The 23,173-nt window shown below is 43.4% G+C and overlaps 1 protein-coding gene across 1 annotated transcript; it reads left to right on the top strand.

Moving 5' to 3' along the window:
* The first annotated feature begins 1,713 nt into the window (after window positions 1–1,713).
* pmp22b (peripheral myelin protein 22b) lies at window positions 1,714–10,071 on the top strand. Its single transcript, XM_040135274.1, has 5 exons — window positions 1,714–1,864; window positions 2,558–2,648; window positions 3,057–3,150; window positions 6,502–6,642; window positions 7,648–10,071. The coding sequence occupies exons 2-5, from the start codon at window positions 2,571–2,573 to the stop codon at window positions 7,806–7,808; spliced, it is 474 nt and encodes a 157-aa protein (XP_039991208.1). The 5' UTR covers window positions 1,714–1,864; window positions 2,558–2,570; the 3' UTR covers window positions 7,809–10,071.
* The last annotated feature ends 13,102 nt before the right edge of the window (window positions 10,072–23,173 follow it).

Genomic DNA, 23,173 nt, shown 5'->3' with positions numbered 1-23,173 from the left:
AGCAGTTCACAGTTGATATGATCAGAGTCAAGGCCTTATGATTCAGTAAACACCAGAGTTACACTAAGTTAAGTACGCAAAGGATATCAGCTACAAACAGAACAAGCATATCAGACAAAGAGGTACTTCTATGCAGCTCAGGCTAAGAATGTCACATACTTTGATTATTGAGCGGCCACAAAGCTCTCACTCAGAGCAGCACTTCAAGGCTGTGGTCTGGTCCCGTAGCTGTCCCTTTCATGCATGTGTTGACATGAGCACAGCAGAAAGGCCTCCATTTTCATCCGAGTGTGAGAAACACATGCAGAGGCATCCAGGAAGTGTGAACTAAGTGGTGAAGAATGGAGAGTGGATGTTGACAGGGGTTATCTGAGGTCGGACAGCTCCTAAGCTCCTCTACCAGCCTGCTGAAGATGAGAAAAATGTGCCATCCATCTAGGAAGCTCGGTACTTTTTCTCTGCAGGGTGTGAAGTCCATTTTTGACATTTTGCATTGTGAAGGAGTATGCTTTTGCTGACTTACGTACGTAGTATGACCAGTTTCATCTGGAACCCATAAAGATCATGCTGTATTTGGAAATGACGCCTTTAACATGCCCGGCAAAGGAAAGATTCAGTCCAACATGCTGCTTCTGTTAAATTACTGACAGCAGACTTGGTTAATCTTCTATCTCTTAAATCTTTGCAGAAGAAGATCTGGGGGAAGGGAGAGATAAGGCAGTCAATTCATAGAGGTTGGAGAGCTCCCTATACTCCCTGGATATATTTCCCGGAATTCCATTCATTGCAACGCCCATATTTATGTGACTAACCTCGGCGCACAGTTTAAACAACAGGGGCAGCAGTCCCTGGTCAGGGTGGAACACTATCTGCCTCTCACTGGAAATGAGTCACGTTAAACAGAGGAGAGCCCCAGATGCTATCGCTTCCTGGTGGTGGGGTGGGCATACCCATCCACACATTCACACACAATGTGAGTCACGAGGCTGACTACATGACTACAAGAGGGAAAGGACCACACACTACACATTGTTTGTGTTTGTAATTGCCAAGGCAACAAAAAGCTGCTATTTGTATCCATTGATCAAAAATCTATCTATCTATCAACCAATCTATCTATCAACCTATCTATCTATCATCAATCTATCTATCTATTTATATCTATCTATCTATCTATCTATTTATATATCTATCTATCTATCTATCTATATATCTATCAACCTATGTATCTATGTATCTATCTATCTATTTATATCTATCTATCTATCTATATATTTATATATCTATATATCTATCAATCTATCTATCTATTTATATATCTATATATCTATCAACCTATGTATCTATGTATCTATATATCTATATATCTATCTATCTATCTATAATGACAGAGCGGGCAACCTCAACAAGATGCAATTCCAAAGTACAGCGCGATGTCATTTGTAATAACTGCAACAGAAGCTGTAAACTGAAAAGTGTCGGGAAGAAGGAAAACAAAAACCTCAAAAGCAGATACCTGCTTTTTGTTACCACGACAGTCAGATCATTACACACACACACACACACAGCAAGTTGGTAACTAAGGCAACCCATGCGCTATTACGCATGGCGCGTCTATATTGGGAACCCTGGCCGTGGACCAGAGGGTCACTCCATGACGCAGCGACGCACGCAGGGCGTTGTTCTTCTATAATGAGACACTTTATAACAGAACGTCTGCCCTGGCATCAATCTAGTCTGAGAGCGACTTTTAGGACTGACGGACTACCGCTGCTGGACTCTTTTGGGAAAACTTGGTTTCGCTTCTTGCGCGCCCCAACTTCTTTTTCTGTGTGTGTGTGGAAATACAAGCTACCCGCTCTAAGTAAGTGGACTTCGGTCTCTTCTAAACTTTCTCATAGTCAGAGGCACTCGGTTCGCCTGCGGATTGAAGGAGGAAACGCGCCTCTCGCAGGGACACACGCCGCTCCGCGCCGCGCGCCCGGACAGGAGGACTGAGCTGTCATCGCAAACAGCCTGGCGTTATCCTGCCGCCCAGAATTCCCTTCACCGATAGATACACTTAAACCACGTAGAATCTTACTTTGCTTACTTTTGTTTCGACAGTTTTTCATATCGCTCTTAAATACCTTGGTCACTGCTGAATTTTTCTGTTATTTTAGAGGATATACTACAAATGTATTGCAAGTTTGAGAGACCGGAAACGTTGAACCAAAAAAAAAGAGAGAGAAAAAAGACGCGATTTGAAAAGAGTCGAGCTTTAGAGACAGATGTGCAGACAAATTGTAGCTTCCGCCGACAGAACGTGCCGTTATCTCTGACCCCACGTGTACAATGTGCAGACTGGCTCCCTCTCTCTCTCTTAAATGTGACGCTATTATCGCTAATGCACATGCCGCGCGAACGGCGGACGCTGCCACCGGACAGACGCGGGCCCCGGTGAGGCTCCCCCCGGTGAGGGCCGTTCCGCGCTCGGACGCGCAGCGGCGACACGCCCTTGACCCGCCGACCGCTCGCGCGCTGACAGAGCCTGTCTCCTCTTCTCGTTACTGTGCAGATCGTCTGGGAAGATGCTGCTCCTACTACTGGGAATCATCCTGCTGCACGTCGCCGCTCTGGTTCTCCTGTTCGTGTCAACAATTGTCAGCGTGAGTAGCGTTGTTGTGTTTTCTTTCTTCATTTCCATTTACTAGTTGACAGCGTGACATTTAGAAGAAAAGAAAAAAAGAAGAACGATTGGTCAGGGTCCATTTGACGTATTCCCAAAGAAATATTATAAGTATAAAACTTTAATTTAAACATAGAAGATTATTATGAATAAATATAATCACAAACGAATCAATAACTCACTAGTGAGGCTTTCAGACACATCAGTTTCCCCAGGAAGAAATATCCAACCATTGTTGTGTTTTCCCGAGTAACTTTAGATGCATTTACGATTAATATAGGCATGAAACGTGCATGTCTTTACTTGGAGTGTGTTCAACTTTTTTCCTCAACCACTTGGCACTGCTCTTCAAACTCTAACGCGCAGGTCTTTGTGTTGTTGACACCAGGTGTGGACGTCAGGTGAGACTAGCACCTCAGACCTCTGGATAAACTGCTCTACTGCCAATGGAGACTACCACTGTGACCCAGCATCAACTGGAGGTCAGACCCCTGCCTAACATTTTACCATTTGCCTTTAACTAACAGCTTTAACTACTTATTTACTCTGTGTTTTCAATGCAACTGCTCACATTGGACATTTTAGTCACTGGTCTGCAGTAAAGCTGTAATAATTATCAGGATTTTTCCATTAACGAGTCAGTTTTTAGGTTTGTTTTGGGCAACATGGTCTCCACTAAACGGCTGCTAACACTGACTTGAAAACCATCCGCACTGACATTAACGAGGGATTTGAACTCTGGAGAATGAGTTGCTGAAATCCAACATTTACCATGTCGATGATGTGGGTGTGTCACAGCTCCTCTGGGCCTCTGGTGCCATCTAGGGCAGAGAATGTGGCAGTGCTGTTTTGAAGTGGTAGCTGATAGGCTGCCGCTGTATAAATAGTCGTGGTGTGATGTCCATATTCAGGTCTCGTGTTGGGAGTCCATAGTGACAGGAGTTGGAGAGCTGTGGACGACCGGGGTGGGGCTGCAGAGAGTATTTAAAGTTTTACATCTATGAGTGTGTGTGTGTCTGTCTCCGCGTGTGTTTGTGTGTGAAAGGAGGGAGACCTTGACCTACCTCGTGCAGAACATAGCATTCTGATGGTGGGTCACGCCCAGTGGGAAATCATAATGTCCAGTGTTAGTTTGCGGGGACCATTAGGACAATTTAAGGCAGCAGCTGCAGTGTTAGAGATTTATTTAGACGGTCCGTCACCTCCACGTTTGAATTAGAATCCTGTGGATACTAAACTATAAATATGTAGATTGCACTGCTCTTGAAAACCAAAGCGTGATAAAAAAAAATTTCCATTGAAATTTTCCCCTAAAAGTTAACGACTTAGCAGCAGCTTCATGTGAGATCGCTGGCGACTAGCTGCATGTGTCGCTGCTAAATGTGCCGTCACAGTGGTGCAGGAGCTCCTGGCTGCAGCGGGGATGATGTCATTTGTCTAGAATGAGCCGTGCTCAGCCAGTGTGTGTTTTGTCGGAGCAGCAGCGCCTGCATACTCTGCCAGGTAGTTTGATGGCACAGCCGGTTTGTTTGACTTGCTTTCATTAGTGCACTGACGCACAGTGTTTATTTAAGAAGGTGCGTGCGCTGTGCCCGGGTCTGTGCTTTGGCTTTGGGAGATGGAAGATAGCGGCCTGTTCTCACGTGGGGGCCAAGCCTGCATTCAAATGGGCTTTCTGAGGCTTTGCTGAGCAACCGGTTTCCTTCTGAATCGAATCATAATCGTGGTCATCGTAGTTATTTTTGGGAAATATCTGAAACTTGTGAGTTCCCCCTTGTTGTTGCCTCGGTTACAAAGATACCGGCCGTATCTGGTTTTGATGACGTAAGTGTGAGAGACACTCACTTCACAGTTATCACATCCTGAGCCTAAGTTAAACATCACGTCCATACAGCCATGATGATGCCTTCATAGAATTTACTCACTCCAAAATTAGCTATTGCAGAAAAATCCCCTCTCCCCACACACAGGCCTACGATACATAAACATAGCGAAGTAAATACTGGAGCAGTTTTATTTTTGCTGTGCACTCCTCTTCAGCGCAACATGGTGTTGGGCCTCAGAAATAGAAGGCAGCAAGACGGCAAACTTGAAGAGCTTTTATCCCGTCTGGAATTCCCGTGACAAGCTTCAGTAGAAGCTGTGCGTATCTGCATGATAATACCAAAGTCTTAAGACATTGACGGAAATTTTGGAATACGAGCCCCACTCGCTTATCAGTGATATTCTCAGCCCTGAACTTTGCCTCATGTCAGGAAATGCCCCATGTCACTGTTTCCTTCTCCTGGTCAGTAAAGGAAGGATGGAGGACAAGATGCCTGTTTATTAGAAAGCAGTGGTCTATTTATAGATGAGCAAAGGGTTGGAACATTTTGCCCATTTCTCACAGCGTTCTCACATAGTATTATGTAACATCTTAAAACAGGATGATTATATTGGAGTCTAATGGTTGTGCCGGTGTGGTACTGCGCTGGCTGTATATTTGTGGATGGAGATTTGCAGCGTGTCTCATCTTTCCACCCATATCTCATCCCTGAACCAAAAGTCATCAGGACATAATGTAGCGTTGTTGTTGTAGGTAACCTGACTCCAGGCTGCTAACTCTGTTTGATCATTCCAGATACTGGTTCCCCTTAAATCTATAGCAGAGATATTTTAGCGTTTCCCAAGGAAAACTGCACGATATTTTGTAAATAGCTAGAGACTGAATAGTAATAAATATGTTACAGGGGGATGAAGTGTTCTTTTTTTCATTTTAGCCCACAGTGTTAAAGTCAAAGCCATCACATCACACAATGTAAGCCATGTTATTACTTAATCATCCTTTTTGTTCACGAGTATGAGTAGAGATAAATTATGCATCGTGCCATGTTTTTCCACGCTGTAAGTGGATCCGCATCTTTAAAACCACAATATGTGCCTTTAATTTACATTATGGAAGAGAATCAATAAACCAAACACGTCAGAAACTGGAATGTCAGAGTTTAGCAGTGGTATGCTTCAAAATGGAGCCACGATAAAATACCACTTTTTATAGATTTGTTGTATTATATTTGTATACTATGTATGTATATTTGCTGATACTAGAATAGGAAAGAAGCAAAATTGAGTGGACTTATGCAATGGCTGCCATTGCACAAACGGAGGAGGCCATCCTTTTTGGTCAAGCACCCTGTGGCGTGCAAGCATTTTTTTTTTATGGCAGGGATGGCACGAAAACATGACAGTAACAGCAGACACGGCTAAATAGAAGAGTTGGATAGATACAGCGGGGGGAAAGGGCGAGTGCTAAGGAAACCTGAGAAGCCAGATAGGCTGGATGGATAACCCTCAGACAAGAAATAGACCCTGCTCGGAAATCCTGGGATTCCTGGCATGGTGGCACGGAGGAAGCACAGAAGCACACAGTCAAACACTCAACCACTCACTCACTTGGTCTTCCCTGTCAATACAGGTGTCTAATGGGTTATTAGCTCCTAGCAGCCTGGCCTTGGAGGACTAGCACTAACAATCGATATGGTACATTTAGTCATAGGTCCTGCTGCGAGACGCGCGGAGACCTTTTACGAACAAGATACTTTGGTTTCATTGTTATGGATCCATTTCGCATTCCCAGAAGAAAACATGGCCGAGGCTAGCTCATTATGTTCTCTTTCAGAGGATGCTTAAATTCAGTAAAGGCAAGGCCAGTGAAAGCACATTTGTTTCATTTGTTTCCTCTTAACCTTCCCCTCACGTATGCTCTTCAAGTCGCTATTAAATATGAATTCTGCTGCTTGGCTAATGATGAATATTGGTCAGTTACTGACAACACTCTTCTTCTTCCCCTACAGAGTGGATCCAGGCGGTCCAGGCTCTCATGATCCTCTCCATCATCTTCAGCTGCCTGTCTCTCATCCTCTTCTTCTGCCAGCTCTTCACTTTGCAGAAGGGCGGACGCTTCTTCCTCACTGGAACCTTCCAGATCCTTGCCAGTGAGTTCACCCGCCTTGACGCTTCCTCACAAATCCACTGACAACATAACTGATATCAGCCAGACATTAGAGTGGTCAAATAGACACTACACTGGTACGATTCTGGCTAGTATCAACACAAAATGTAAAAAGGGCTTTGCATTGGATTCAGTTTGACTACAATTTAGGGCTCCAACGAATTAGAAGTTTTTAATCGATTTATCATTTAGTATATAAAATGTTAGAATTCAACTGACAATGATGCAAAAAGGCAGCAAATTCTCCAATTTGAGAAGCTGGAAACTGGATATTCGGTTGATCACCTGATCAAGTCAGCTAAAAGCCTCATATTTTCAGCCCTACTCTGATCTGCTTAATTTGTACAGCAGCACTTGAGTAGTCTGAAAACACAACGCACCATTCATACAAATCCACCTACGCAGAAAAACCTGCAGCAGATGGTCAAACTGCATTGTCTGTGGCAGAGATTTAAATTTAGAGAGTCTGAGCCATTTGCTAATGGTTTTTATGCTCCACTTGTCCATTGTACTTCATGCCCTTTGGCCAGAGAGCAGCTCAGCTGCCAGTCCATTGTGTCCTCTCTTGGCAGCCCTTTCCAACATCCCAGGTTTGCTCTCTATACTGTGCCAGCGCATTGCCTGGCACCCAGGTGCCCACTCAGCCAAACAGGAATGACACTGGGCACGCTGCCAGCTGCACAAGTTGAAATGTCAGGATGGCTGGCAGTGCGGGGGTCTGACAAACAGATCATGCCATGTCGGACCAGGGAGGGTGGGCAGAGCTGGAACGGCTTGCAGGGGGCTGGAATGGTGTTCAATAAGCATTAAACACCATGATGTAATGCGGAGGGATCCCTTCTAGGAAACACTGACCTGCCCGCCTCAACTGCCAGACAGAGTTCAGCCCAGGACTGGAGATCAGCAAGCACAATACTGCAGAGATGGTCTGATAGTTGAACACTATGATGGCCAGCATTATTCAGCACTCACTTTTTCCTCCCCGCAGGTTTGTTCGTGATGAGCGGAGCCATCATCTACACAGTGATGAGTCCGGGGTGGGTGCCGGAGACAAACTCCTTCGGCTACTCCTACATCCTGGCGTGGGTGGCCTTCCCTTTGGCGCTGATCAGCGGACTCATCTATGTCATCTTGAGGAAGCGAGAATGAGCCATCACTCCATCCCAGTGTTCCCAGTAACCCTCTGCCCCACTGCAAGTGTCACCATTTCCCCTCTAAAGTCTAAGTTCTGATGCCTAAGTACCAATGGTCAATGGAGCCAACGGGCCAATGCACCCAGATCACATCAAAGGGGGGTAATACCAAAAATCTACATGCAAACCAACACACAAACAACCAATATTGTCTCGTTTAAAAGATGTATATAGTATCTATGGTTTAAACCTATTTATAACACTTTTTACATATATGTACATAGTTTTTGTGTTGCTCTATCAACGGATACTCGTATGAGCTTTGTTTTAGCTGATTAAGTGCCTCAGTGTTTGTTTGTAATGATGAAATAATTAGACGCTGTTTTGTTGTGTTTTGTTTTTTTTGCCTTTTTTGTTTGGTAACTGCCAAAGAATCAGTAAAAATGAAAAAAAGTTTCTTGAAGTATATTAACGAAAGTGCATGTATAGGAATAGAAGGGTTAGGAAGATTTTTTTTTTTTTCGATAGGCTTGCTTTCCAAAAAGAGTGGTTACATCCATGGACGTAGCATAGCCATGAAATATAGATTTGGTCCTTTTCTATTTTGTGAATTTGCAAGTTTCAGTGTTTTTATTTTCGGTATTTTTTCTATTTCTTATTTTCAACAAAAGATGGTGCTATATATTTATCATTCCTATTATGATAGCAATCATTTACAACAGAGCTATTTTGTTATTGTTTAGAGTCAAACAGCTTGCCATTAATTAAAAATGAGAACCAGAGAGAGGTACACCTGTACATACAGTGCCTGACTGCTTCTTTAGGGAACACAGCCTATATCACATTGCAGTGTCTGACTTTTTTTTTTTTCCTTCATCAGCTACTGTAAAAAAAACGAATAGTTGAGCTTGGGGTGGTGCATTGATGAAATCAAAAGTCATTTGGAATGTCAGTGTTATGCAAGTTTGTGAAGAGTTCAGTAACGGTGAAATTACTTTACATAAGCTTTATTTTAGCTCTATTTTTCTCACTTTCCCCTCATTCGGACGTCTGTGTTCACCCCGTGACCATGGCTGTTAAAGTCTCAAGAAGTCGAATCGCCTATTTAGTACAGTACCCTTGAAGACAATAACACTGTGGGATATTATAGCCTAAGAGAAAAAGTATAAGTCTAACATTACTAGAAACAAATGCCACTGAGTTGAAGCCATATAAAAAAACGCTTGATGGTAGGAAAAACATTTGGTATTAACTTTATATGTGAGAAAAGGAAAGAGGTTTTGCAGTGATGACACAAATGTCTGTTTCACATACTTGAAGTTTGACATGCTGCAGTCTCTGCCCACTGACGTCTATATGTTATCTTCTCTTCTACTGTATAAAACTGTTTATACTGTTTATATGTCGTGCATAACAGATGTTGCTGACGATCTAGCCGAAAACACTCACTTACTCAATAAAACTACTCTCCTATTATCTAATACTGTGTATTCCACTGTTACAAGGGACTGGATTCACACTAACACGTGACGCACGAGGAGCTAGAAATGACATAGTGCAGAATTTCAGGTCATTTTCTGGGCTGTTATGCTGTCTGCCTGTAAACTACGAAACACACACCTCTGGGCTACCCAAGCATCACGTGGAAAATATGCCAGTAAATGGTAATTCTGAACCATCCGTGGTGATGAATCTGTTAGAACTGACAGTAACTGCACGATTTTAGGCTGCTAGACATCAGCAATTGAGATACAGAGTAGCCAAGCCAGCCCGTGTTACAGTGCGCGATCATACTCTGGTGTACCAGATAAGCTGCCTTGTGCGTGTAGCTGCAAATGCTGTATGTGACTTCTGTAAAAGCACGGCGGCTGGCACCTGATGCCAGTTATTCAGAACATGCAGCTAGTGTTTCAGTGTCAACAGTGTCTCTCATAGCATCAGAAACAAGAGGACTTGGACGTGTCGTGCACACTGTAAGCAAGGGTACGTCGTCCTCCACTTGACATTTCCCGTGAGATCCTGTGGCCTTCCAAGACAGAGCTATGTTGTGGTGGAATAAAGAATTTAATTCAGAGCTTACACTAGCAAGTCTGCTGTGGGTTTTAGATGCTCATTACTGGGTTCAGTTAGAAGAGATTGCCTCTAATGACAACTGCCCTCTTTATGATTTTGTGTAAAGCTACAGAGTTCAATTGTCTGTACCATGTTTACACCTAAACTTCCAAATGCTCTTGATATTACCAAAGCTACTTTGAGTTTAATCATTAAAGGATGTTTCTTACCACCACGATGGGGCTTTTGTGTCTTTCGATAGCACCACACGTACGTACAACATACCCAATCCGTTTCTGAAGAGGCAAAAACCCCTACCGGTCTCAAACGACGGAGGACGCGGCTGGCACGTAGCCAGCGCTTACGGATAATGGCTAATGGTTTGTGATGATAGCCATTCCTTTTGAAGACAACAGTCAGTCCATGACCAGCAGTTCTACAGTCAGCTGATGATAGGTGTCTCAATCCCCAGCAATGAAAGAGTACTCTCAGAAGGAGGATTCTAGTTGCAGGCCTGAGAGGTCACAGCCTCCCACTGCCCCCCTCCCCCTCTGGCATAGTAGCACTGGGTGAATTGGGGACACTGCATTCTGGTCTGCGTGTTTGTCTCTGTGTTGTCGTTTTCAGGCTCTGAGAAAAGTCTTCATCTAGGTTTAAATACCCCCCCCCCCCCTTGTCCCAGTTGTCTCTGTTTTTGGGTATATTACCATCTATGAAATCTTACACACTTTTAGGCTTGACAGGCAGTTTATCATAGACTGTGCAACACCGCCATCTTGTGGATTTTTATAGTGACAGTGCCAAAATGTATATATCACACTAGATTATCACACACTGCCTCAGTGTGGTACAATACGTGCACTACAGTTAAATCTGCTATCTACCATGATATTGAGAAGGGAGCGGAAAGAGTCCCAAGGTCCCCCTTGGGTTTAGCACGTCATATTTTCTTACTGAAGTGTCTTAAACCTCATTAATTCTATATACGATCATTAAGCCTTGTCTGGAACTCAGCTTGTTGTGAGGGTGGATACCCTCTGCCATCAGTGTGCATGCATGTGATAGAGAGAGGTGATTTCTCCTACGTGTCTCCTCTCTATTACCCTTCAGTCGGTCTAATGAATGCTCCTCCTCCGGAGCCATTATGAAGGCTTTTATGGCACAACACATCATTAGAGGCGAAGACGGAAGACAAATCACTCTTCTTCTCTTGATAAATTATTTGATAAATTCAGACAAAAGGGGACACGTTCACTGCATCACAAAAAAAAAAAAATATGCAAGAAACGGGCACCAGGCGAGGTAAATCTTTAACATATAAGTGAGCACAGATTTGGCAGTGCTCTTCCTCACAAACAATTAAAAACATTCTGATTCGGAAGATGAGATGTAGCTTACAGACAGTCTTCACCTGCTGGCCACTGGGGTCAATTTGGGTGACAAATTAACGGGAAAGACATAGTTTTTTTTAGCGAGGTGCGACCTCGCGGGCCACCATAAGCCTCCAGGACAGCTCCGGCGTTGTTTGGTGTATAGTGTATCCTAGAGCTCTCTAGAACGCCACATAGAGAGATAACCGACATTGATCCAAATGATATTTCCAAATTTAATGTTTTGAGGGTGGCGGTGGAGAATAATGACAAACACGTTGTTTCAAAATCTCTCAGAGGTGTTTACTTGGGTCGAGATCTGAAATGAAACCATTCAGGAACCCCCTCATACCCTGCGCGGAAGCATCTGCATTTGTCATGTTTTCTCCAATCATTTATTCAGGATCTTCCCGTACTTTCTCAGCCGTCTGTATCTAGCTTGCATACTAAGATGTCAAGCTTTAAATGTGCTTTAAATGGCTATTTTTTAAATTTGAATAGTCTTAAAACAAATTGTAAAAGATATGTTTCGAACTCATATCCAGGAATTTGTGAGATGAATATAAAACTAATTGAGAAAAATAAGTGCAATGCATGAGAGCAGAGTTCTCTCCCCAATATTTACTCCTGTCTCTCTAATCTGTATGCCCCTTCGTCTCTTCATTAAATGTGGAGTCTTAAGTGTCTTTAGCGACTGAACCACTGCCTAAATTCACGCCCGCCATGTGCACTCATATTCCTACGCATCCGCATGCAAACACGGTGGCTACAAATACGTGGCTGGAAGGACCAGCCAGACACCAGACATATTTGTCATGCCAGTCCCTCGAACATTAAGGTGACGATGACAGATCAACATTCTGTCATAGCTCGCCATTTGCTTTAACCGCCACCTGGACTTCGACACTCCAGTGAACATCATAGACTCCTGCCCTAAAGGCACACAATTGAACCGTCTGCTGGTACATGTGTTTTAAAAAAAAAAGCAAAAGAATGACTTAAGAAAAGAAGAAAGCACAAAATCAGTTAATTGTTTCTATCAAGTATTTTCTGATACGCGTTATTACCTCCGTGCTTTATAGGTATCTGGGGGTTCCACATATCATTGTTTCGCCATGACGGGGTCAAGGACAAGCTTTTAAAATAACCACTTTTCCATTTAATGTCTTACAAAATCCCCCTGTCTTGTCCTATCCCAACCAATGTCACTATCACCTCCTGCACCCCTTTTTTTCTACTTTGAGCTTACTGGGAGATAATATTTTTTAATTACTGGAACACAATGAGGGGGGTGCAAACAGAAGGTCCACCTTAATCTATCACAGCTCCTTCAAGGGTGCGGGGATGCACAGTGACAGGCACAAAATCGCCGAGCCGGTGGGGAGGAGGGCAACAGACGCAATTAAGGCTCATGAAATGCAAATGGTGCTTTATGTAAGAGGCTGGGGTTGGGGAGGAGGGCCACGTCTCTCCCAGTCTTGCTCCCATCTGCTTGCTATCACCAATGGTGGAAGAACCTCTGGGTCTTGGTAATTTGTAGCTTTGATAATTTCTCCCTCAGCTGGAGAAGAAAGAAGGAGATGGAGGTGAAGGCTCTGAGGACATGCAGCTGGCTAAGATTAGATTTCGATTAGCTGGTCAGATCACATGGAGATCTGACCTCTTACGCTTTAGCACGGGCATAAACACGCTTGCATGTTCACACGCAAGCATCGGTACACATGCGTCACATGTGCAGGCATACACACGCATTCAGTCCCACTCTTGTTTCTACCTCACACAATACTTGCCTATGCCCCATTAAAGCTGACCTTGATTCAAGTTGTACTTCTAGCCCAGTGGGTCCATAAATCCCTAAGGATGTCTGGAGGTTATTTAGGAACATGATCCCTGGCCGCTGGGGGCCGAGCCACGACCCCAAGAGTAGATTCAGGCCTAAACTTTCCCTGGAGCGCTGTTTCGGGGGGTCAAAGTGTTTTTTTTTTTTTCTTTTTCCCCAATGACACAGCCATTCATTTGTCATGTGGAAAAGAAGGACCTTATTGAACCTACAGCACCAACACCTTCTAATACCCACCGTACCGACCCATTCCAAGGGTCAAGATGGGGCCAAGGTCATCACCACACAAAGCTGACCCCTGACTCCGTAGGCGTCCATCATGCTCGAAAACTAAAGATTGGCAGCTGATGGAGTTGTGGACTAAATCAACTTCAGCTTCTGCCATACATCAGAATCACTTACGCCAACATGCACCCACACTGAGGGCCTAATCATTTTATTGGCAATGAACGAGCAGAGAGGATGAAGCAGTACACCGGACCTGGCACAATCAGATGGACAGGAGCTTTATGGTGGATTTAGAGCACGCAGTGGTGTGGAAACGTGCCACTCATTCCTTGAATATGGCTGGACGATGACTTAAACATCAGTGAATGCACCTTTAGCAGCTGGGGAACGGCAGCGTGCATATGATAGCCAACAAAACAGCTCACTTTCTGCCTCACGAAACTGAAGTGGCACTTGTAACAATTATAATGACAGTGAAGTCGAGCTAGACAAATATTTGGATCGGGAGGATTTAAAGAGCAAGGGCTTTTAAGCCTAAAAGCCTTTGACAGCAAAACATCTGCAGCGTGAATCCACCCAATATGGATCACACGTGTCGTAAAATATATGACTGACAGTCATGCATGAGCAACATGATAAGCACATGCCACACAAGACGGTCAAAGCACGTGCCTGCACTAGGTTTTCATTTCAAAGTGTTCCGCTCTGAAAGGGATGCGATAGGAATCTCTTAGCTCTATATGAAGCAAATAACACAGGCAATGTGCCATTGTAATTATAGCATCTACTACTCATACCATACACACGTACAAAGGCACACAGGAAAAAGGTTGAAAAAATTGCAAGCTGGAGGAAACACAAAGAGTAGCTAGAAAGTTTAAGGCCTGGTATTAAGCAGAGTGAATAAGGCTGCTTTTAGTCTCTGGGGACAGACAGACAGAGACACACAGACGGCTCTCATAGCGTCCAGTAAAGCCTCAGACTGGTCGGATGGATGGCAGTAAAAGCTCTCTGAATGGTGTTGATGAAGCCTAATAAATTCCCCAGGCAATAACGGGGGGCTCCTATGGGAATGGAATACTCAGCGGCCAAGTTATTTGGAGCTGCGCTGCATTTTAAACAGGCAGATTTGAGCGCCCCATTCACTGGAGGTTATGTGGATACTTTTTTTAAACGATCTATCCATTCCACTCTACCATAGCGCACACACGTCAAACTAAGTGCTGTGCACACATGTACGTGCACGGCTGCTTGCAGCAAAGATTGAGAAATGCGTCTAGTAACATTAAGCAATCACAACATCATCCATCACAACAGGGACTTAACATCTCGGCGCAGCAAGTTGTCTGCCTCTCCCTGAGGGCAATAGGCTCTAAATCAGCCAGATGGAGCAGGAGCAGACAGCTATATGACCCAGAGATAAAACTGTTGGGACAGTTCTGCGATGACAAAGAATTAGAAGATCAAAGTTCCTTTCAGTGGGCATTTTTCTGCATGGACCAGCACAATGCCATGCACGCCTCTAACCTTGCAAAGTTCAGTAAGACACTTGGCGCCTTCAAACCCGGCAAGCTCGGAGACACCACAGCTGAGGTAGTGCCTCGTCATGCGGCTACTCTAGCATTAGTGCAGCAGCAGCCTCTGCAGGCTGTTTCAGTTCTCTTCTCTTACACCTTAGCTTACACCTCTGCACATTTTATTTAAACAACTGAATATGATAACCTGAGAGGAGAAGCCACAAAAATAAAATTACATCCAATTTAATTGAGTGTTCATACTAACATAATGTATTCCGTTTTATGATGCACTTGCTTCAGTGCCAAGCATGAGCTTTGCTGCCACTATCTGGGGAGTACGTGCGTGTGTGACAGCACCCAATGGCTTTTTTTTTTTTTGCTTTGACAAAACCGTATCAGCAGCTCAAACAAAGCATGCCCTAGAACTAGTAAAGGACACCCTGAGATGACAACCCAAATGATTTATTTACAGCTCTGAAAGGTGCACACACAATTCCTAATTATGATATCGCTGCACCAAAAAAAGGCTCTAAAAGAAAAATAATCTTGCTGTCCTCAGAAAGAGAAGAATAGAGATTTGGACCTAAAGGCTAATGAAACTGCGATTAGTCAACCTAATTACTCAGCTACTTTCTGTCTTTGTGTCCCGAAATCACTATTCATGAACATGGAATAGAGACAGGGTGATAAGTGGAATAAAGACGAACGCTGTAATCTCCTCTCAATGGAGTGTCTGCCATGGCCCGTCAGGAGATAGCAAGCCCGGGCTGATAGCAAGAGCACTGGCGAGCGGGGAAGTGCCCACGTAGCTCGGAAAAAGCCGTGGAATCCCAGGACAAAGGAATGGGGGCTGAGGGAAGACTAAGCCAGGACGCAGTGGCATGAACATCCACGGCAAAGGCCATGCTGCGCTATGCATGCATGGAGACAGAACAAAGAGAAAACATACTGTATATGCGCACACTACACAAGCCTCACACACTCAAAAATCCGTGGCATTAAAAATAAAAATCTATGAAGTTCAACCCAATATCATAATTACTGCTCATACAACTACATTTTATCATTTTATATTCCCACTCATGTTTCCTGCTGCTAGCAGACACTAATCACCACAGTTTACAGTAACTATTCTCCTCTTGCAATGGAAACAGCTCGAAATTCTTTTCCAGTAATCAAAGTGAAGAGAAAAGAGCAAGAAAATGCAAATTACCTACTCATTATGTGCAATCTGACTAAGTACGTAAATAAATAATCAGTTGTTCCCACTTTAAATAGCGCTGAAGTCTGATTTTCACCCTTATTTTGGCGATACTGATGTGTTAAGCTGTTTTCTTTCACAATCCCAAAGAGCACTAGTTCTCCGATCTGATGATTATTTTTTGATTATATTTTCGATCAATCAATGAATTGTTAAGCCATTGCAATTTTGGCATATGAACCAATATTGAGCCCTAACCACAGAGTGGCCCCTAAACATCGGGCAGTAGCGAGCAACTATTTCAAATGTCAAATCCTCATGGTAAAATGTACAATTCCTATCGGTGGCTTCATTTCTATTATTTTTTTATTATGTTTTATTTATGCTTAATATGTTTTTATTATTCATATAAATCATGTTTTCTTATTAATGAAAAAAACACATTCATAGATGCGGACAATTTAGATGCGGATTTAGGACCAGTGAACACCACATCATAGAGTACTGGTTTAATCACTTTTATTTTATATAGTAGACCTCCCCATAAACACACACACACACACACACACACACACACACACACACACACACACACACACACACACACACACACACACACACACACACACACACACAGATCCCATTTCAAGTTTAAAGATATCATTTTCACGGTTTTAATTTTCTTGTAAAATATATCTTACAGTGGATCATTTATCAAAAAGACATGTTGATGGGCCTCACTCATATATATGTCTGCAGGTATAAGAGTGTGTGTGAGAGTAAGAGTATGAATAGTTCCGCACAGGACTGTTGGATTGTGTAGCCCTCTGTTGGCCTGACCCTCGGAGCCTGCATAAAACCCCTCACCCTTCGTCCCTAAAAACACTGTTGCACTTGCGGTTCAGTGCTGTAAATCTCTCTCTCTCTCACACACACACACACACACACACACACACACACACACACACACACACACACACACACACACACACACACACACACACACACACACGCAAGCACACACATCACACACACACACACACACACACACACACACACTTGGACGTCTGGATAATGTTCACACTGCCACCACTCACAGACTTTGCCATAGCCCCAATGCAACAGAGTTTTGAGGGCATAACCCTAAAAACACAGAGACACACACACACACACGTACTTGCCCTAACCTGAACCATCATAAATAAATGCCTAACCCTTACCCTAAACCTAACCTAAACCTATGTCTAACTTCATTCCTAAAACCAAGTCTTAACCCTCAAACAGCCCTTTGAAGTTGTGAGGACGGCCCAAAATGTCCTCACAAGGATGGTTTCAAATCAAAAATTGCCCGCATAACCATAGAAAGGTACATACGCACACATACACGGCGCACAGGCATGTCCGCGCACACACCCGCTCACACACGGAGCACTCAGCCCCTTTATGCTTTCTCGCTTTCTCCTTCTACTTCTCCACCTAACAATCAAAGGCCATATGGCAAACATATTCCTACGGTTCATTGGCTTTTATGGCTGTTGTTTAAAGAATGGGCCTCGGACTGGTTGAGGGGTGTTCCGGGGACCAGTTTGAAGGGCAAAATAATATAGTCTGCCCTCAGTCCATTAGAGAGCCTTTATTTCTATTAGTCCAGTCACGAGGCACTCTGGGACCATTGAAACAACCCTGGTTAATTAGGAAAGAAAAACATAAGCACATAAAGTGTTTTAAAGCAAAGTAAGCGGTACACTGCTGCCGATTTCTTCTGCAGCTCCGCAGTTGCTCCCTGGGCATCGGTCCTTTTATGCATCATTTGATCACTTCACTCGGGCTAATTGTGCTTCACCGGGAGATTCAGCAGTCACATCAAATAGATGACCAAACAAACAGTGATTACATTCTGCTTGAAGTGTCTTAATCATACATGAAAGTGACTTTGGGCTCCTGTTTAGAGCTCGCATGAAGGTTATTCCCTCTGCTTCAAAAGTTAATGGTCCACAATATTTGGCAAGAGTCCCCAAGACAGCAAAGTGCCACCGAAACTAAAACATACTGTAGGTGTTAACATGAGGATATTTGCAGCAAATGTTTTCCTTTAGTGGCAGGGAGCAATAATTCAGCAACATTTGGAAACCTTAACTTGCCACTTAATGCTTTCCACTGATCAAGAACAGAACCTCTGGTGACAACCCTCAGACTAACGAGCTGCCACAAAATTAGAGGAAAACTAAACACAATAATAAGGACCTCAATCTTCGACACATTTCATGCCTGTTTGGCTCATTCTGCAAGGTGGAGTTTAGAGTTTTCGCTCTCTCCTTTCTCTCCAAAGTGGCTTTTTACAGCACGCTGTAAGTCACTTGGACAGCATCCTGCACCCTGCCGTTGACCTGCATCTGGACAGCATCTGGGGTCACCGAAGTCACCCTGACAAGTGCTAAACCATCTGGAAACTTCCTCCTTCACTTTAAAGGGCTCACTGTGAGGACGGGTGATGAGGGAGAATGCTATGATGTAGGAATGAAAGACGGGGGGGTGATTTGAGAAATTAGATGTAAGAGTAGACCGTGATTAGCCCAGAAAACGAATGTTTTGGAGAACTGGTTTTGACTGGTGATGATTATCATACAGCATATTCAGCAGCATGGAAGATTAAATACTCTCTCACAAACCACTTATCACTAAGCACTTCAAAAGTGAGAGGCCCTCTATTGAGAAATCCTCTACTGTTATGGTCTGTAAAATATTTTTGAAAGATGGATGTGATTAAATGTTAATTGTTACTACTCCCTCCTCCTCATCCTCTTGAATTTCTCCCATTTTGTCTCTCCCTCAGATCACATGGACCACCCGAAAGGGTTTTTCTATATTAAAATATGCAAACAGCTTCTGGTGAGGGGCAAGGAGTCAAGAGAAACATTCCACACCAAATAGAAAACAAGTGTCCTTGAAAGAACTCGATACTGTCTCTGCTAGCAAGTGTACTGCCCAACGTGAAAGAACAAGAAAGGGGATAACATTTCACGGACAAAAGAGGGAGAGCAGTGAAGAGGGAGCTCAGTGCCCCAGACTACTTGAAACACTTGAAAGAGCTCTCTGTGGAGCCCTGGGGTGGACTCAGCACTCAATATGAAGGATCCTGCCATAGGAAGTGAACAAGCCCCTGTGAAAACAGAGAGAAATGTTCAAGACTCGGAGGATGGATTGATGGATAAACGGGTTACCGAGGCAAAAAAGGGGTTGTTAATCAAGTGATGAGGAAGTCTGGCAGCGTAACGCGAGGCAGGATTGGATAGTGTGGGGCAGTCAGGGATGTGGAGCATGTGAGAGTCGAAGGAGTGATAATTGATAGCAGATTACAGAGTCGTTAGTCTCAGGTGCAGGCTGCAGGACACACCGGGATGTTGTAGCCAGAACTAATTGCACCATGGGAGGTGCAGTTACTAAAGGCTATTGTTCCTTGGCTGCTGCATCTCCCTGTCTTTTCTCTTATGAAAGATATCATTAGGATTCAGACAGACAAAAAGATGGCACCAGACAGCAAATATTATGTCATTGCTCAAAGTCAGTGAGGGAAAACTGAAGCAGACATATTTGAAATATATTAGGCTTTTGTCTCACCCTGGATTTTATGTTATCACTATGAAAATTGTCTTATACAGGGACTTGTGTTCTAGCCTGTTTCTGACTACAACAAAACTTTTATTTTTTTTGTGGTGGTCTTTTTTTGTATATCTTCCAGTTTTACTTCTAAGATAAACACAATTATTTGTAGAACAATGGAGTAAGATGGGGTTTCTACCATTGTGGCAACTTTTATTGATAAGCCCCCTTCACAATCACAGAGAATCATTACTGACAGGATCGGGAATTGTTAATGGCGCTCGTGTTCTTCTGTTGCGTGGAATCAATAAGATCTCTTGGTTCTTTCACTGTTGAGCTATGGACAAATGCAAGGGGGACCCTGGGAAGAGCTTCTCATTAACGGAAACTAGTTTTTAATGATGTCCCCTCTCATTAAGACTGATGATAAGAATTGATCCTCTTGCTGCTCATCGACTGCCTACTGTTTGACCTTTGGACCCGGAGTTACAGTGGTTAAACTGTAAGCCTGCCAGAGCAGTTTTATGTGAGGTCAGTCACTCTGCATCTGTCAATGTAAGCCCACACATGTAGCATGAGGAGGAGAAGATGGCGGAGGTGAAAACTGAGGAGGGAAGAAATGAGCATAAGGATGATAATGAGAAGTTGAGGAGGGGGACGGTCAGAGATAAGGCTAATGAGTAAAGATGAGGGTGAAAGTGATGGCGACAATGTTGCTGATGTTGCCCTCTTTGCCCTTTCTCTTTCCTGGGGCACTGTCTCCCAGCTGATCCCACAGGCCCTGTCTATGCCTTCCTAGACGCTGTTCCATCCTCCCTGGTGACCCACCATAGCCTGCAGGTAGTAGTGACAAATGACTGACAGAGCAAGCACCTTGTTGTCCCTGTTCAGGGACCCTGGCAAGGTGCTCCGTGGTCATTATAGAGGACCAGCGGCACTGCAGGGGACGCCCCAGAGGACCTCGTCTCTGTGCCCTCAGCTCTCTTCTTTATATGCTAATGACTCTATGAAGCTGTCCGACTCGCTAATTTGTAACAGCTTGGCCAATCGGTGGGGAGCTCTCTGGTTGCCATGGTGCCACTCAGCAGGAGATCCCTGGTACCAGGGTGGGTTCTAAAGGCGGCAGGTGGACAGCAGGGCCATTTGGTTCCTGTCCCGTCAGCTCATCTCGTTCATCTGGCTGTGGGCACCAGCTGTGTCCCACTTCCACATGTCATGACACCAAGATAGCCACCACGGAGAGGTCACTTTACCTTGTTTAGATCTGCAGTCTTTCCCCTCCAGTGTAAAAACACCATTGTCCGGTGTCAAATAAGGACACATTTGTAGAACAATGTAGAATTTAATTTTTCAGAGAACAGCACAGTAGGCCGGAAATAAAACTAAATAAAACTAAATAAAAAGTGCATTAAAACAGCATTACACACATATTTATATAAAAGAAAGGCCTATTGAGACCCGAGTTTCATTTACAAGTGTGTCCTGCATGAAGAATGTGGCCACAATAATGAAGATATAGCACAAATAATTAACATCATAAAAAAGCCATAGAATTTAAAAAAGGGCAAACATACACACACATAAAATATGTTAAAAAATACCAACAAGTCAGTAACAGTTGTGTCCTTGAGTCCTTGGGATTTGTTCCTTGACTGCATTTTGATATGTTTATCCTTTGAGCTCATAAGCTAAAAGCCATCGTTCTCATATACGCATAAAAAAAATGACATTTCAAGGGTAAGAAAATTGTATATGCAAGTGGGGTAGGGGGTATTTCTGTGACTGTAAGATATGCGGTCATTTGGTGAAAAGAGCTTTTAAATAAATACATTATTTGACATGTCAGCGATAGCTAGAATATTTTTTACATAGGACACAATGATGTGTACAAAAACTGCCATCTTTAATAAAATAAAGGTCAGCGTGATCGTTTCTAGAGGCTTGATAATACAGAGAAAATTGAAAAAATTGATTGAAAGCGAAGGCAGTTTTGAATTGGGAAGCAAGATTATATCTAATTTTTGTGGCTACATACATGTGCACATGTACTTGCTTAATTTCAATTCACTCTGAGTGAAACTGCTCAAGCTTGTGGGAGTCATAATTAAGCCTACACCATATTTAATGTGTTTAGCATTAAAACACTCATGTTCTGGTAATATCCTGTGCTTTTAAGTAGAGCTGCACAAACTCGTTGCTGTGTTGGAGTTAAGAGTAACCAAAAGTCAAATGCAAATTAAAGTTTATTTCTTTAGAGAAATCCAGTGAAACACTTGGGGACATTCGGGACATTTGGATGCTAATGCAAGTAAGCAGAATAAAAGAGGTTATCCCCCACTCTGAAAGGCCACAAGTGCCCCTAATCCACAACAATCACCTCAAAATGAGCCAACTTTCCGCTGGCGACAGTGGCCCAACAATGAGACTCAGCTTCCTTTCAAAGTACCATCAAATCAGTCATTCTGTCATTAATGAGCTGTTGTAAAAACACATTGTCTTTGCCACTGCGGATGAGGAGTAGCAGGGGTGAGGGGAAGAGAATTTCCCATTCACAGGAAACTTTCACTGTAAAGGACTCTCTTCACGACAGATTCCTCTCTCCTCCTCCTCTTCAGGTCTATACTTGGACTGCTATGTAAGGCTGTGCCCCAATTAGACCATACAACTCAAGAAGGGAGATAATTGGGCTGTTTGCCTATTAAAGGATAAGACATGAGACCTGCTGGTGACTCGATTTAAGCTTCTGGGTTCTTTTCAAGAAAGATGGAATGGCAGAAGGGGCAGAGGGACAATAGCTTACTTAGGTATAGGTATACTCACTCACCAAGGCTTCTGCAGCTCCTTGCCCACAAAATTGCGAGTAAGAAGAGGATAACTGCAGATTGATTATGTCGAATGGACTGTCTCTTTAACTACCTATTTTTCCACTCTTTTTCCTTGTCTTATGTGCTCCTTGAGCAAAGAGATAAAGTGTTTTCATATGTACTAAATCAGACACTGTGAGCCATATCAGCTACTAAAGCCCTTACTTTGTACAGCACCTAACAATAATCTTTTGTTTCTAAAAATATTGGCACTTTGCCTGCAATTACTCTTGAAAGTAAGTGTTATTTATTGATTACCATTAAAATAAAAGCTACATAAATTTAAATGCACGTACAAAAAGGTGCATGGTTGATAAATGATGGATTGTGCGTGCTTGTCATCTTTACCTCAACCCAAAGACAGACTAACATTAAGGTACCTTGTTTAGACTCTTATGCTAGCTGAATGGGTTTAGAGCCCCATCAATCTTCGCAATGGCTTGTGAAAGTGAGTCTGTCAAAACACTGAAAACTTGGCACGGCCATAAAACAGCACAAACAATTTTCACTTATCAGTAATTAAAGGGCATAGCTGTAGACGTCATGGAATGTCAGTGCACTGTGGTTGATGGGGGCAGGAAATACCGAATGAAGATCATTAACTGGAAATAAAACTCCTGCAAGTAGGTACATACCACACAAGGGGGCATTTCTTTTGGCCCATTTGTGTGGCATGTTGTTTTTAGCTCCATTTGAGAAGATAACAGCT

This window comes from Xiphias gladius, chromosome 9, assembly GCF_016859285.1.
Source record: "Xiphias gladius isolate SHS-SW01 ecotype Sanya breed wild chromosome 9, ASM1685928v1, whole genome shotgun sequence".
NCBI classification, from domain to species: Eukaryota; Metazoa; Chordata; class Actinopteri; order Istiophoriformes; family Xiphiidae; genus Xiphias; species Xiphias gladius.
Note: the sequence above shows the minus strand (reverse complement) of the source record. Positions and strands in the feature narration are given on the sequence as shown.

Coding starts and splice junctions, on each gene's coding strand:
- pmp22b (XM_040135274.1), top strand. CDS start 2,571: ATGCTGCTCCTACTACTGGGAATCATCCTGCTGCACGTCGCCGCTCTG. Junction 2,649..3,056: donor TCGTGTCAACAATTGTCAGC/GTGAGTAGCGTT, acceptor TGTTGACACCAG/GTGTGGACGTCAGGTGAGAC. Junction 6,643..7,647: donor AACCTTCCAGATCCTTGCCA/GTGAGTTCACCC, acceptor TCCTCCCCGCAG/GTTTGTTCGTGATGAGCGGA.